Here is a 16,572-nt window from a genome sequence, read left to right as displayed (position 1 = left end):
TCTGTAATAGTTTGGTAATGGTAATGATTTGGTGAACAGCCAAAGTAACGGACATATTAGACTTTGTCCTGACTCTGCCATGAGAGGAAATAAGGGAAAGTGTAATCACAGACAACAGGATTTATTTTGATTGCACCACAAATGTCTTACCAAATTTTAATGCCGTTACATCAAATACTGTAGTCGCAGAGATGTTTCTTTCAGTGCTAAATGGTTAATTCATTCTATTCAAACAAACTCCACCAATACAGCAATATTCAGGCTTAAAAACTACTAAGTCTTGAATTACCCTGCCACTTTCTCAAAAACTATAAATACTCCCAATGGAGAAAATAATTAAGCTTCAAGAAGTAATGGTCCAATTTGGAAGTAATTTGGTACACTTGCAGACCAGCAACGGCTATGCAAATAACAGGATTTGAAAGGAACTGGTACATCTAGAGTGGAGCCAGAGAACGTGAAGGGTGGCATCATAAGTGAAGTTCTTTTATTACAGGCAGTTACCATAGCGCCCAATGGTCAGTCAAACCAGTAAGTGAAGGCCACCAGATACAACGAAAGCCACATAGACAATTTAGGTGGAATTACCAGCACTTAACACATTTCATGTACCACTGAGGAGCGTTGTAAAAAGTTGATTGGTTGCATTTGGATGCTCTGGTAACTGCCCATAACTCTTGCCCCTTTTCAGGTCATGCTTTCAACCTGAGATCTAAATATGTTCCTAACACCTCAGCTGGTATGTGACAAAACAGAATGGGGGGAATTTGGCCCTCTGCAGTTATGCCTCTGATCTACCTCAGGAGGAAGTCACAGAGCCAAAATGGACATGAGATAAAAGATACCTAGGGCCTTTTCCGGCCTAGTAGTGGCCACTACAGGCCAGTAATAGAAAGAGTTGCAAAACGGGCTGAGTGGAGTGAAGCCGGCCAGGTAAAGCCCATGTAAAAAGGCCAATAGTGATACGATATAACCCCCGGGGTGAAATTTATTGAATTAAGAGACAATATTGCATTCCATCTAAACCAAGTGAAAATGTAATTAAAGTCAAGGGAGGAAAGACCACATGAATTCGTCTATTGTTAAAAAGTGATTAAATGAGCAAACCCAAAATGACTTTCAGGATTTGTATTTAGGCTTAATTTTGAAGGGATTTACACAAAAACTGGCATTTCGATGCTTTTTTTCTCCAGGCTAAACAGTCAAGGACTGGCCAACTGTAAAAACCATAGAAAAAATGTTCATGGACTTCCAGCGCTAAAAGCAAAGGCAGCCCTTTTGCTTCTATGTAAAGCATTGCATACATCCACGTTGCCACCATGAGGATTGTGATTGTTTGATATGAATGAGGAAGTGATCTATGAAAGGGTTTCATTGTTGAATGGTTATCATGAAACTGTGATTTGAAAGAGACCACTGTAACTTTACACATTAAGCCTCTACTTCTGGCCCTTCGTGGTGTTCTAAACAAGCTAGCTTATTGCAAACTGAATTATTCAGACCCAAACTCTGATTTTCTTTATGGCCGCTAAACTTTCTGCTTCTCCATTTTTTAAAGTCAGAAGCAACGATAAAATGTACAGTTCTGTTACAATTATCGTGACATTATTCCAACTGCAGATGTCCTCACAGCCCTTTTACAGAGTTTTACAGTTCTGGAAACTGTGGCTAGTTCACTTAAATGTACTTGATAATGATATTTTGAAAATACAACTTCTGCATGATCGCACAGTGTATTTGGGAGCTACAGTGCTTTCACACCAAACCTTTGGAATGCTTTGTAATGCCACAGTCCGGTTTCTGGGTGGATCAAACCAGTGTGAACCCATCTCAGATTCTCAAACAGACCAAAGAACCGTACCCTGGATAAACTGTCCACGGTTTATCCGAACCCTGGAGTAGATCACTGGCAGTGTGAATACGTGTCGTTCCCAGATTACCAAAAGCAGGAAGAGAGGATGTGACGTAAGGGCAGTGCATTTGAGTAGAAGAAGATAAACAAAAACAAAATAAGAGCACGAATCGAAAGACAAAAGAGTTTGAGAATGTCTCATGGGGCTACATGGAGTAGTAAAGAGAACTACATTTGATCACCAAAGTAGCAACAGAAACCCAGATGAGGTGGACTCTCATATTTATGCTTTTTTTCTTTTCAATCAGCGCAATACTGGAGCAATACTGCCCCCGAAACAATCCGTTGCAACTGCATGACGTTGTTTGGTCCTATCTAAAAAATATCTCTTTGTGAAAGCAAACCGGGCCAACTGAAGGTGTTTCTCACTTTTACTCATCCCTGGACTGGATCAGCAATGTGAATGCACCTTTAGAAATACTTGGAAACCTCAGTTAGAGAAGCCCTCTGCTAAAATCTGAGAGAGTAAAATGGAAACAAAGACATCTTGCCACTTGATTTAGTGACATCAGGTCAAGCCTCCTACAGTCTCTACCTGAATAATGACACTCATTTCCTTATTTATGGGGAGTGAGAAAATATTTTAACATGTTAAACTTTAATGGCTTCTACTACAACCTGAACAGCTGCCTGTTCTGCATCTATTTACAAAATCAGCAGTTGACCAATTGATTTTCGTTTTGCTTGGCACTCACGGTTGAGGTTTTTATGTCTTTGAATGCACCACCAGGTTGCACTGGCAACAGCACTTTTCAGGTTGGAATTTAATACTGCAAGAAGACAGCTAAAAGTTTTCAGTTTTAGTGGGGTTTTTGAAAAGAATGTCAAAGAAATAAAACAATATTCTAAGTTATTTAAAAGGAAATTGGATTTTCTGCGTGTTGAGACGTGTTGTTCATTCATGCTGCAAGAGAGAGAGTTCACAGAGTAGCACGTCAAAGATGCCCCGTTTTGGAAGTGTAGGCAGTTGTTTGGAAATCTCAAGAGTTAAGATAAGGATCGATATTCTTTAGGGCAAATTCACTAAACCACAGTTTAGTTATATTAGTCATGCTAACAGTGCTAATACTAAAGTTGATTTAAAGTGGGAACCCAGTAATCATGTCATCTTTGTTTAAAATAATAAATCCCTGTTTTACACTGACTACTCTACCACACATGCATTGTGACATCGCATCCGATCCTAATAAAAGGATCAGTTGTGGAAAAAAATATTTCAGGGCTGTTCTTATCTCCTATAGAAGAGCTTGTAAAGAGAAATTGTAAATGACAAAAATCGGTATCAGCAGGTCAACAATTTACAAAAAACAATTTTAAAACTCGGTGCATCTCCATGATTTTTGTGCCTGAAACAAGGGCATGAGAGTCCGCCACAAAATGATACAAAGGATAGAAGGAGCAAATTATTACTAGATAGATTTCAAGATAACTAATAAAGAACGCGGAACACCAACCAACAACATTAATATGTCCTATCAAGTCTTTCTTTTTATAATTTTTCCACTAATAAAACAGAAAAGCTCCAAATGTACAAATAAAGGAAACAAATAAATTGATCAAGCCATATTTACAAAAGATGCATATTAGAACGGACAGAATAGTATTCAAATAATCCTTACAAAAGTTGTTCCTGTGTGTACACGCTCGCACAAACATTACACACTGTGGAGAGCCTAAGTTAGCTGTGAATAAATTAGCCCATCTCGGCTCCATCTCAGGCTCATGAATAAAAGATCTGGTGGCTGAAGAGGAACAGAAAACACATTTATGGAGAGGTAAAATGGAAAACAGAGGAGAAGGAGAGGATGAATACCTATGTATGACTCTAGTGTGTGTTTGTGTGTATGTGTGTGTGTGTTAGTGTGTGTGAATGGATCATCCCAAATAGCTGCTAACAGCATAACGCTCCTTAACAGGATTAGAAGAGGGATTAGCTAATAGCTGACAGAGAGATTGAACACTAGAGAGGGAAGGAGAAAAAGACAGAAGTGACGGACAAATAATAAAAAGGTGCAGAAAAAAAACAAACAGAAAGGAGAGATCATTTAAAGTCTACAAATCTAATATTAAGTTGCTAAGAGGAGTTGATATAAAGCTCCAAGAGGACAGGTCAGACTGAAACCTGAAGGACAAATTGTTCAAGTACAGGCTTTGGCAAAACCACCGAATTGATCAAGGAAAGTGAGCAAACAAATGAAATTGCTCATGTGGTGAATAAATCAGCAGACGAAAACAGCAAGGTCCTTTCTCAAGTTTTAATCAGTCAGGTATAAACTAAAGAGGTTTATAACTTCATAATGGTCGCGGGCGCGGGGGGGGGGGGAGTATTAAACAAGTAAACAAGTTGTCCACTATGAACGATGCAGTGACCCAATCCCTTTTATCGGAATTCTTTTCTCTTCAATTACAGCCTCCCTGTTCAGTTAATGACTGTAATTAATGAGGAACCTCAAAAACATCTGCGCTGTGGCGTATTACCAGGGAATTGCCTCCATGCTGAATAATAAGGCATCTTACAAATGAGATCTAATCGCCAAATTCAGGGCTTTGTATTTAGGCTTAGTGTTGCAAGGCCAAGAGAGGTAAGAGCTAAAAGTTACCCTGTTACAAATCCAAACCCCCCCTGTTAATTACAGTTTAGTGTATTGCTTTTTACACATCCATTGTAAGTATCATTTGACATCAATAATGCAGGTGATGCAACTTTATTCACATTTGTTTGACATCCACATTTGGAGGGTGGTGTTGGAGTAAACTGTGGGACCTTCTTTACAGACAGGAGTCATTTTCTCATATGCTTCGCCATTATGCATCATTTTACTCAATTTGCCTTGAACACTGCTGCTCAGGTCTCTTGTGAGCAAGCAGGGCCCAGTCAGGGGTATCAAGGTATGAAGGAAGGAAGTTAAAGTTTCAGAGGTTTTCCATCATACCCTTTCAGTTTTTTAAAGTGTATTTAATATTATGCTAGAGAAGGTGCTAGAGAGACTGGGGATTTATCTGTGGCTTTTCTGTTTTAACTAAAAGCAATGAGATCATGTTTTATATTTTTGATTCATTTTCACTCAACATTATCATACTGTGAGAGTGTCGTACCTGTCCACGTGTGAGTTGATGAAACAGTTTATATTTCTTTTTGTTTCTTTGTAAGAATTACAAAAACTTTCTTGGGTTCAGGTCAAGCACAGAGGCATATAGTTAGGAAAAGATCAGAATTGAAAACACACCCTTTGAGATTTTTGGATACAACAAAGCCCAAAAGTATTCGTACCACTGGCAGATTTCGGAAACAATAGCAATGCTTTGTAGTGTACCTACTTTTTGCCATTTAATCAGCCTACTCCTGTTTTGTACCCATGTGGTCAACTACTGCTTGTCAATTTATCTTTCATGGTAGGTAAGCAGTGACAAGCAATTGCAATAAATAACCATAAAATGCTCACATTTTATTTGGAAAGTAATTTAATCGTGTATTACTTTTTTATGTGTCTTTATTTCACTGTTTCCATAGATTTAAAGCTAGGATCCCCACTGACTATGGGAGTTCATGATTTCTGAGTAAACAAAAAAATCCCAGAGTGACCTCCAGCTGGGAGATATTTAGACTTTAGACTTAGACCTTATTTTCTTACACTGCACATTCACAATGAACATTTGAGCAAGATTTTGTTGCAAGGCTTTGAATAAAAACAGAAAAACAAGTAAAAGCAAGACTGTATAAATCTAAGTGTATGCAATATAAAAAAGAATAAAAATATATTAAAGAACAGAACAAAAGGAAGGAATGTGGCAAATAAATAAATTGATAAAAACATTATGTACAGGAAAAAAAGCATATCTAAGACAATATGAATAATAATTTACTGGAGTCACTCAGCCACATTTCTTTCAGCAAATGGCATGTTTTAGAGTCTGTATACTCCAATTAATAAATATTATTAATCACTTAATTAGTTGTCAATAGTCAATTAATCACTATTAACCCGATTAATTGTTTCAGCCCTACATATTATTTAACGCACTTTGTCATGGGTTTAGTAAAAATCTTATAATCTTCAAAAATTCAACCTTTATCAGTGTTTTTTTTAATTATATTTCATGGTCAATGTTTCTTATATTTAATTGCAGGGCTGATAGCACTCCGGTGCCGTATCTCCGGTGCACCTGTGGGGAAAAACATTCGGGTTTGCCCAGAGATTAAACAGACATTCCTCTCAATCTAACATAGCATTTTTCCACCAAAATAATGTTCTTGAACCGGTTCAGTTTGCATGCCTTCAAATGTTGGTGTTCTGTTGAACACCAACGTGCATTTCCACCAGTTTTGCGAGCCAAGCATGAGTTAGTAATGCTTATACGGTACGTTCTTCGTCTTCCCCGCTGTACTTGTTGCCTCCATTATCTGTGGCTTCGACCTGCCCACTGGTGATGGTTTGTGCAGAAGAACCAAGTATTTTAACGAGAGTTTGTGCTTTGGAACCTTATGTTGGTGGAACCAACCATCTGGAAATCACGTTCGGGAACCGGGACCATCCCCGAACAGAGTTTAATAGATTTTTAAAGAACTCAATCTGAAAAGCTAAAGAGTGGCATGTTTTCACTCATCATTGATGAAGCCACAGACAGTAGTGTGGAAAGAGCTTTAAATGTACTGGTCAAATTTTATGACGAAGAAGCAAAAAATGTAAAAGCTGGCACTGTTTGGGATGCAGACCACAAAAACCAAATGACAGTTAATGACAACAGTCATAACCATCAAAAGTGTTATTGATGTTCATGATACAGCCATTTTTCACATAATATTATATCTTATGTGTTAAAAGTGCACATAATTGTAAATCATAAAATGTACAATATTTAAACTTTTTAGCATCCTGCAAACTTTGGTTTTGTAGTATATGCAAATGAAACCTTACACATTTTTCTATAGCTTATTTACAGACTCCAATGTGCATGGTGCTCCTATCAGCACTGGTATCTGAGACCCCCCACTCTGGCCGGGCCAAACACAACCCTCTTCTGTCCCTGTACACACAGATCCTGACCTTACGTCTTCACTATTAATCAGTTTTCACTAATAATTAGTTTACAAACGATTACTAGGAGTGTAGAGGACCCTAGAATGGGATTCATTATCAGATGAACAACCTCTTATTTGCTTCCACTGACCCTGAACCCCAAGGAGCATCTTGGTAAGGAACCCTCTTGTCCTTTGCATTTAGACACAGCAGGTTAACACACATTCTGTCAAGATTCAAAGCTGCTCTACTCTAACCAAGTGTTGAAGTGGCTGGTGGAAGCTAATGAGAGTTAACAAGACAAAATCAATTTTACACAGAAGGGCCTCAGAGTGCCCGAGGACTTCACGCATGTCTAGTTTACATTTTGTTAAAGAAAGAGAAAAAGTGATATCTGAACATAAAAAGAACACAACTGTGTGTAAAAGTCTTTTAGATTTTAGCTTCAGGGAAAGGAGGATAAAATAACAGTCACATTATCTGCTTTTCCATCCACTGAACAACATTAAATGATACAGAAAGCTTGCATTATTGTTTGTCACCCATAATAAGTCCTTTCAAATTGTAATTTAAACCAGGCAGAGTAGTTTTATATAAAGCCTAAATCACAGAGCTGGGTTAGAGGAAAGCAGGTATCCTAATTGATTAAGGTGTTGTAAACTTGGACCCTTTTCCTAAATTAAATTCTCGAGTCAGGTATGTCCAGGTCTTCTCCAGCTGAGGTAAATCAGCAGCATAAACCTGTCTCCTCAACAGCAATAACAAAGCTCCACTTCTTGGAAACACAGCTCTCTGTGACACACAGCTCAGGAAGGCTGGAAACATGGGTATGCAAAACATGTGACTGTTAGCGTGTAGCCGTGTCCTAGCTTTACCTTTTTTATGGAATTTCTATCACTCAGGAGAAAGATATACAAACTCCACAATACTAAACCATGTTAGGTAATGAGGGGAGAAAACATGGGACAAGAATGACATTTGAAAAACTGGATGTTCTAAAATCTCTGAAACGGCAAGTCAGAAACTGTTGCCTCCCTGCCAAGATGCAACAAGTACAACAATCTCCTGTATTCCCCATAAGTCTAGACTAAGAAGTAGGGTTGCAGTACAAATCCTCCAGGCCTGGCTACAATCTCCTAATTTGTGAGAAAGTATTCCTGTGGCATGAAACCAATCTTTTGTGGGGTCATTTCAATAAAACAATACAAATAATGCCATACTGGTGCCAAGATACTGGTGGCAGTATCATGCCATGGTTAAGTTTCTTTAGTGTGAACTTGTACTCGTACTCGTCGTCTTCCGCTTTATCTGGGAACGGGTCGTGGGGGCAGCAGACTCAGCAGAGGCACACAGACGTCCCTCTCCCCAGACACCTCCTCCAGCTCCTCCAGGGGGAGCCCAAGGAGTTCCCAGGTCAGCCGAGAGACATAGTCTCTCCAGCGTGTTCTGGGCCATCCGCTGGGCCTCTTCCCAGTGTGACGTGCCTGATACATCTCCCGAGGAAGGCGTCCAGGAGGCATCCGGTATAGATGCCCGAGCCACCTCAACTGGGTCTTCTCAATGTAGAGCAGCAGCGGCTCTACTCCGAGCCCCTCCCAGATGGCCGAGCTCCTCACCCTATCTCTAAGGGAGTGCCCAGCCACCTTATGGAGGAAGCTCATTTCAGCCGCTTGTATCCGGGATCTCGTTCTTTCGGTCATGACCCAAAGTTTATGGCCATAGGTGAGGGTAGGAACGTAGACTGACCGGTAAATCGACAGCTTCGCTTTTCGGCTCTCTCCTCCCCACAGCACCCCCATTACTGCGGCAGCCGCACCGATCCGTCTGTCGATCTCCCGCTCCATTCTTCCCTAACTCATGAACAATACCCCGAGATACTTAAACTCCTTCACTTGAGGCAGGAACTCCCCTCCAACCTGAAGAGGACAAGCCACCCTTTTCCGGTCGAGTACCATGGCCTTGGACTTGGAGGAGCTGATCCTCATCCCAGCACTTCACACTCGGCTACGAACCGCCACAGCGCATGCTGTAGGTCTTGGCCAGAGGGGGCCAGCAGGACCACATCTTCTGCAAAAAGAAGAGACGAAATCCACTGGTCCCCAAACCAGACCCCCTCCGGCCCTTGGCTGCGCCTAGAAATCCTGTTCATAAAAGTTATGAACAGGACCGGTGACAAAGGGCAGCCCTGCTGGAGTCCAACATGCACCGGGAACAGGTCCAACTTGGTGTCGGCAATGCGGACCAAACTCCTGCTTCGCTTGTACAGAGACCGGATGGGCCCCCGATTCCTTACTCCTGGAGCAACCCCCACAGGGCATCACGAGGGACACAGTCGAATGCTTTTCCAGGTCTGCAAAACACATGTGGACCGGTTGGTCAAACTCCCATGAACCCTCGAGTACCCTGTAGAGGGTATAGAGCTGGTCCAGTGTCCCACGGCCGGGACAAAAACCACACTGCTCCTCCTGAAGCCGAGGTTCGATTATCGGCCGGACTCTCCTCTCCAATACCCTGGCGTAGGCCTTACCAGGGAGGCTGAGGAGTGTGATCCCCCTGTAGTTGGAACACACCCTCCGGTCACCCTTCTTATGAAGGGGGACCACCACCCCAGTCTGCCAGTCCAGAGGCACTGTCCCCAACCGCCACGCAGTGTTGAAGAGGCGTGTCAACCATGACAGCCCTACAACATCCAGAGACTTGAGGTACTCAGGGCAGATTTCATCCACCCCCAAAGCGTGAACTATCATTTCTAATTGTGGATTAAATTATGAACAGTTCTGAATACCAGTCAGCTCTGACCCATAACCTTCATGAGTAAGCTAGAAAACTAAAATAAACAGGCATTTAATTTGTTGGGATCACAGTGAGTCCAGTCATCCAATGGTTAAAGTTTGAAAAATGGACGAGCTACAGTCTAGAATTCAAATCTGTGGGGTCAGCTGAAGGTCAAAGGATGTTCTTCTAGTTTGATAGATCTGGAGAATGTTTGAAAGGCAGAGTAAGCAGAATTCGCCGCATCAAGATGCAGGATTTTAATGAACTCCAACCAAAAAAAACCGCGAGCTGAAATTAAGTCTAAAGGTGCTTCAAGATACTTGTCAACTTTTTTTTTTTTTTCAATTATTTTTCTTTCTAACAGATTTGTGTTTTTTAGCTCAATTGTAGAGGATTTGTGTCACACTGAAGATGGAAAACATTTTTTAAATGATCTATCAGAGTTGTGTATGTATTACAGATCCATTATACATGTTGGAAATAGAAAAATGAGCAAAAAACTTTGCCAGCATGAACTTGATTAAAAAATATAACATTTGCATTACTTTTAAAGCTTTACTCATTTTGTTGTTGTCTTTTACTCTTACTTTATAAGGTTCTCCAAAGAGGTTAAATCCAGTTGAGAACAGGTCTTCATCTTGCTGGACCTCCTGGTTCCTCCTCTCCCACTCTCTCCTCTTCAGTGCACTGCGCTCAGTCTCAAGATGACTGCAAAGACATACGAACAGAAGCTTGTTAAAGTATCCTGTAAAGGCAATAACACATGCCAGAAAGAATGCAGTAAATAAACATTTTAAGGTCACTGTTGATGCACAGGCTGACACATCTTCAGATTTCATTCAAACATGACAACAAGAGAAAAAATTTAGACAAAGGTCAGGCCTGGCAGGAGGCCCAACACATTCTTCAAGCACAAACGTAATGTTGGAAAAGATGACAATCTTCAATAATACATTGTGCTCTAAAAGGAGGGAAATTTAGCTTGTCCACTTGGCAGTCGTGGCTCCATCACTGCCGGTCAAAGCTAAAGTCATGACTCCTGCAGAGTAATTTGACTTGTGAATAAATGCCAGCTGGGCTTTAATCAGTTGGAAAAAGTTGGATGTCAGAAGGTGTCAAGGGGATTCTTTTAATTAATGTGAATGGCGCTTTTTTAGAGAGTAACATATTTTTTGGAATATGAACAAATATGAAATTAAAGTAGTCTAGACATATTTCTTCCTGACTTTCAACCCCTGTATACAACCCTGTAGTTATGGCACATTTGTCAAACTACAAACTAGTATTTTTTTCACACTGATTAGATTAAACAAACGTGCTGATACTTGAAGCTGGGCGGAGCTGGAAATGTTTAGTAATGTGTCCCATTTTTTAAAACTACCAATTAAAGAGGGTTTTTAAAATGTTTTACACTAAAGCAGGTTCGGTGCTAGATTAGGACTTCTGCTGGAGTTCTTATCTGGTTCTATAGAACATCGCAAATAACTATATTGGTTTTCCAACCAGAGTGTCTGTGCAGTGTCTATGTCACTTCAATTGTCACTTGCAGCAAAAGCTTGATGCTCCATTTGATGGATTATGAATTTCAAGATGCGAGAAGACGATTTAATTTTAAAAATCAGTAATTATAATATTATCTCTGCAAATAGACGTTTTAACATCACCACTCTAATTAATAAGAGTTGTTTAAAACAACAACGAACCTTCTGATTCCTCATCAGTGTTCATAAACAGCTTTGCAAAGGGAACGTAAACACTGTTTCAAGTATTTATAAATGCCAGCTGGTAATATCTAAAGACAGTCACCAATACCTTTATAAATTCAGCTTAAAACAACAGATGTGAAGACAAGGCTGTGCAGTGCATTGACCCAAGGTAATAAAGGAACTTGTGTTATTCACATACTAATATTTCTGTATTAAATTAGGAAGTACTTTAACTGGTGGTTGCTCTCTAAAAGCCACACTCCATGGACTGTCTAAAGACAGATCTTTCTGCACTAAAATCAGTGCTTTGCAGGTGAAAACAGAAGGAATTGGGTCTATTTAAGCACTAGTGGGGTTTTTCACTAAAAGTGTTTGCTTCACATCTGTGCATCTTTAAAGAAAAATAAAGTATTCATGGCCATCCAAAGGGGTATGTTTTAACATAGACAGAATTTACATCATGCTCCTGCAGCTGAACCACTTCAAAGAGCCGATGCTTTTTTGCTTTCATAGTGACTTGCAGCTTCCCGTTTAAATTTGCTTTGAATTGTCTGAGATTCCTACATCACTCTTAGTAGTCCACCATAGATTTTCTGTCTTGACGACTGAAGGCTTGGATCTTGTGATGTAAACTCTGCCACTCTTTCTTGTGATGAAAATACAAAAAAAAAAAAAAACACAAAGACAAAGACAAAGACAAACGAAAGCAATAAATGTAATAACTACTGGAAGCATGGGGGCCTGGCGTGCTGGGAATAGAGAAAGTGGTGAAAGTTTCCTTACATAACCATGTGTTTTTTGTAAAAAAAAACTCATTTTACTGCACAGTCACACATTAAACATGTTCAGTCACAAGCGTCCGCTGAGAAATGCATATACTGGGACCAGAGTGAACTCCCCATAGAACAAAGTAATGTGCAGGAGTAAGTGACAACACAAGGCTGTGGCCCGCTGACCCGGGAAGGGGCCTCTTGTTTTATCACCCCCACTGCTGGGAGATGAGAAGGGCCGACTAATTAGGGATCAGCACAATTAAAAGAGACTTTCTCTTTTCCTCTACATGACCGCGCGTTCAACATTTAATCTATCAGCAAGATGTGCGGGGGAGGGAGGAAAAGCGAAGCAACGGGAGGAAATAGAGAGAGGGAAAAAAGACAGAGACCCATGGGAGGGAAAAAGACCCAGTTTCAGGGCAGCAGACAGTTTCTTTAAAAGGAAAGAAAACTAACAGAATGATGAAAGACACAGAAGAAAGGTGGGTAGAGGAAGGTAGAATGAGGAGAGGGAAGAAGCTAAAAAGGAAAAGCAAGCAGAGGGAATTCCAGACAAAAAGATTGACAGGTGAGGTGTTTGTATGTGCGAGTTACAGCTATGAACGGGAATGGGATCATTTTATGTGTGCTGTGTTGGCTGGTTGACATGTGCGTTATCTGTCAATGCAGAAAGATTAACTGACAGCGCTGTCACTACTACAAACACACCCGTATACAGTACACTCACACACACATCCCCTCAGAGCCACAGTCCCATATGATGGATCACTGTCTCTGTATCCGTCTGTCACAGGCTAAACTTTCACACCGAGGGAATCAGGTCACATGGGGTAATTAACACATGCAAGATATATATCCCAGCATGTAGCAGGAGCAAAAAATGCTACTTTGTGCTACAGTACATGTATGGCGTAGCTCGATGCTCTGGCTTTTTAATTAAACTGACCTTGTTTTCTTCATGACACTAATTTAAAGGAAAACAGTGGCTATTTGATTTAGCAAAAAATAGCAAGACAACAATATGTCTTTCTGCTACTTTTAATTTGTGTTTGCAACTCATCAGAAATGCTTTTATCTATAGTCCAAACATTTTCAACAGGAATGAGATGAGAGGGCCATTCCAACAGCTCAGTCTAGTCTGCTCTATCTATTCCAGAACCACTCACAGTGTCCAAGTTTCAACTACCTAGGTGTTGATTGGAGGTAAACTTGGAGAATTTAGAGGTAGACCTCCATTTTTCATATCCAGTCCACTTCCATTCATGTTGCAGAACCAGTGACAAGGAATCACATTACTATGATGCTACCCCCATTGTGCTTGAATCATGGTACACTCCATACAGACCTCAGCTCAACAGAAAATGTATGGACTATGATTAAAAGCAACATCCCTATCAGGAAAATGACTATTTATAAGTGAAGTTCTACTATTTCTGATAAGAAGAGTGGTCAGGTTTTCAGCCAGAATTATGCTACAACCTTTACTCATGGCTTCAACAAGCATATAGTTTATCTGCAACTTGCTAAGGGACTTAGCTACGATGGGGTATTAGGACCAGGCTAAGAGATATATATTTTTTTGCAATTAGAAGAAAAAAGTCGTAATATTATGAGAATAAAGTCAGAAATTTTAATGAGAACTCTTACAAAAAGTGTGCAGTCTTTCATGTGTTAAAATGAGGAATGTTGAGCATCTTGTGAAGTTAAACTTTAGTATCGGTGTCAAAAATAAGGACATTCTTAATCCTTTAGTACATAAGCCAAAATTATTACCAGTATCCGTACCTTGAAATGCTTGGGCATATGACTGTGTCTGTTTCGAAGAAAGGACCACGCAGACCTGGAAGAAATAGCTTGTTTTGTGGAAGATGAGCTGTCATTACTTTTTCTTGTAATGTTACGACTTTATTCTCCTCATATTGTGATTTTATTCTTGTAATATTACCACTTTATTCTACTAATATTAGCCCACAACTTTATTCTCGTAATGTTATGACTTTATTCTCTAATTTCAAAAAAGGGATCTCTTAGCATAGCTCTAATAACCTGTCATACTTAGCTAAGAGGGTTTATCTATATACAATATTTTAGCCTATATGCATAATTTTGATCTTTTGTTGATTAGAAATTCTATGCATCAAATTCAAGCTTATACTTATAATTCTTGTTTTTTAAATCTAATTTGAGGTGTTTGTTGTATAACTTTTCAACTTTAGTAAAAGAATCGTTCAAAACATCATCCCAGAATTATCCAGCATGTGCACCTCAAAGTATTCCAAAACTCATGTCAATTTTGGCAATGTTGTCTATTTTTTAGGACACAAAATTACTTTCTCAATATTAAATCATAGAATTTGGATTTTAAAAGCCAGGGGGTTAAAGGTTTTTATTTTTTATTTAACCTTTATTTATCCACCCGAGACAGCTGAGAACTACTGCTCATTTACAACAATTACCTTTTCTTATAGTAAATTATGTTTTGAAAGCTAGTCTAGTTAAAAAGATAGTAAGAATGTTACAGACAGAGGGGAGGAGTTTCAAGAAACTTTATCAAATTGTTATTATTGATTTCTGTCCTGGGACACAAATTTCCATTTTTTATTTCATGCTAACATTAAGAATAACTGTTAAAACTGCAGGGCATAGAGCAGTTTCTGAAATTGTAATGGAGGTTGTTGGAGAGACGGGTGGAACAGTGGAGCTGTAAGGAATTGAGGTGCTGAAGGAGAATAAGTTTAACTACATGCGGTCACTCATGCAAAGCAAAGCGGAGTGCACAAGAGAGGTGAAGAAAATAGTGCAGGCAGAGTGGAGTGGATGGAGACGAGTGTCTGCAGTGGTTCATTAGGATGGATAGCTGCAACACTGGAAGGGGAGGTTTATGTGATGGTTTAAGGCAGGGGTGGGCAACTCCAGTCCTTGTGGCCCAGTACCCTGCAACTTTTAGATGCGTCCTAAACCCAACACTCCTGAATCAAATGGCTGAATTACAGTCATTGCAGTCATCTTCTGCACAGACCAGGTAATGAGCCATGCATTCAATTCAGGTGTTTTGAAGCAGAGACACATCTAAAACGTGCGGGCACCGGCCCTCGAGGACTGGAGTTGCCCACCCCTGGTTTACGGGCTGCTATGAGGTATGGTTTGGTTTACAAAACCACAAGTCGCAATAACTTAGGATGTTAAAATGTTCATCAAGAGTTTCCAAAATGGATGGTTAAGTTCAGGTTGAGCAGCTTGGAGACATTGTAAGAGAGGCAATGGAACAAGGGCAGAACAGCCACAATGAAGGGATGCTGGTTATGGAGTTGCCAGGGAGGAGGACAAAATGAAGACCTCAGAAAAGCTTCATGGAATAACTGAAGGAATATAAGCAAAGAGTTGGTTAGAGAGAAATAAAGGTCAATGACACCAAACAAAGGAACAGCTGAAGGATGAGTATTTGCTGTTTGCTTGAGTTTAAACTCACAGATAATTGAGTTTTTTCAGTTACTCAAAATTAAATGCTTTGAGTTAAGAAAATTCCACTGCTTGCACTGAAGAAGACAATGTCACTCATATAGTTATCTATTTCTGTAGCATCAAAACCTCTGTGGCTGGGTTCCAACTGCTTTGAAGCCACCTAGCTGAAAAGCATTCATTCAAGACTGACACTGTCCAAGCCAACTTTAAATATGTGAAGAAAAAAGGCAAGAAACATTTAACAAGCCCCCTTTTCACAACCATAATCCCTTTATGATGATGTTTGCTTTGTTGCCGTGGATGTTGAGTACTGCTATAACCAGTGTGTCTAAGCACTAATGCAAAATGAACACTGGCAATATTTGTTTTACTGGAAAAAAGAGCAAGTAGCACAGTTTAATCTAGCAATAACACAAGCTCTGTTTTGGGATCTCACTTGGGACACAAATCTACAGTCAACATCCCAAGATACCCTAAGAAGTCCTGGGTCCCATATCCCAACTAATCAGAACTATTCTAGTTCCATGGAGGTGACCCGATTTTTATAATGTTGCAAAATTGGTCTATCCATCCATCCATCCATCCATCCATCCATCCATCCATCCATCCATCCATCCATCCATCCATCCATCTGTCCACAGGTTGCCAGCCCATCGCAGGGCAATTCAGAGACACAATGGACAAACAACCGCACACAGACTCATTCACACCCATAACGGCAATTTAGAGAGACCAATTTACCTTACAAACATGTTTTTGGATAGCTGAAGGAAGACCGAGTACCCGGAGAGAATCCATGCATGCATGGATTCTTGCTGCAGGGCGACAGTGTTTATAACCAACGTACATTAATCACTATCCTCCGAATAGGATAGCTACAAGATGCTGAAGGAGTCTGTGATTTCTGAACCAGCATTTCTTTTATT

General features: G+C 40.0%; 1 protein-coding gene across 3 annotated transcripts in view; it reads right to left on the bottom strand.

The window, feature by feature from the left end:
• aff2 (AF4/FMR2 family, member 2) overlaps positions 1–16,572 on the bottom strand; it is a 253,494-nt gene that overhangs the window by 173,094 nt on the left and 63,828 nt on the right. For all 3 annotated transcript variants that reach the window (XM_047353618.1, XM_047353619.1, XM_047353620.1), the window contains exon 2: positions 10,293–10,413. In XM_047353618.1, the coding sequence (XP_047209574.1) occupies positions 10,293–10,413 (121 nt within the window). The remainder of the gene's footprint in view (positions 1–10,292; positions 10,414–16,572) is intronic.

The sequence above is a fragment of the Girardinichthys multiradiatus genome, chromosome 23 (genome assembly GCF_021462225.1).
Source record: "Girardinichthys multiradiatus isolate DD_20200921_A chromosome 23, DD_fGirMul_XY1, whole genome shotgun sequence".
NCBI classification, from domain to species: Eukaryota; Metazoa; Chordata; class Actinopteri; order Cyprinodontiformes; family Goodeidae; genus Girardinichthys; species Girardinichthys multiradiatus.
Note: the sequence above shows the minus strand (reverse complement) of the source record. Positions and strands in the feature narration are given on the sequence as shown.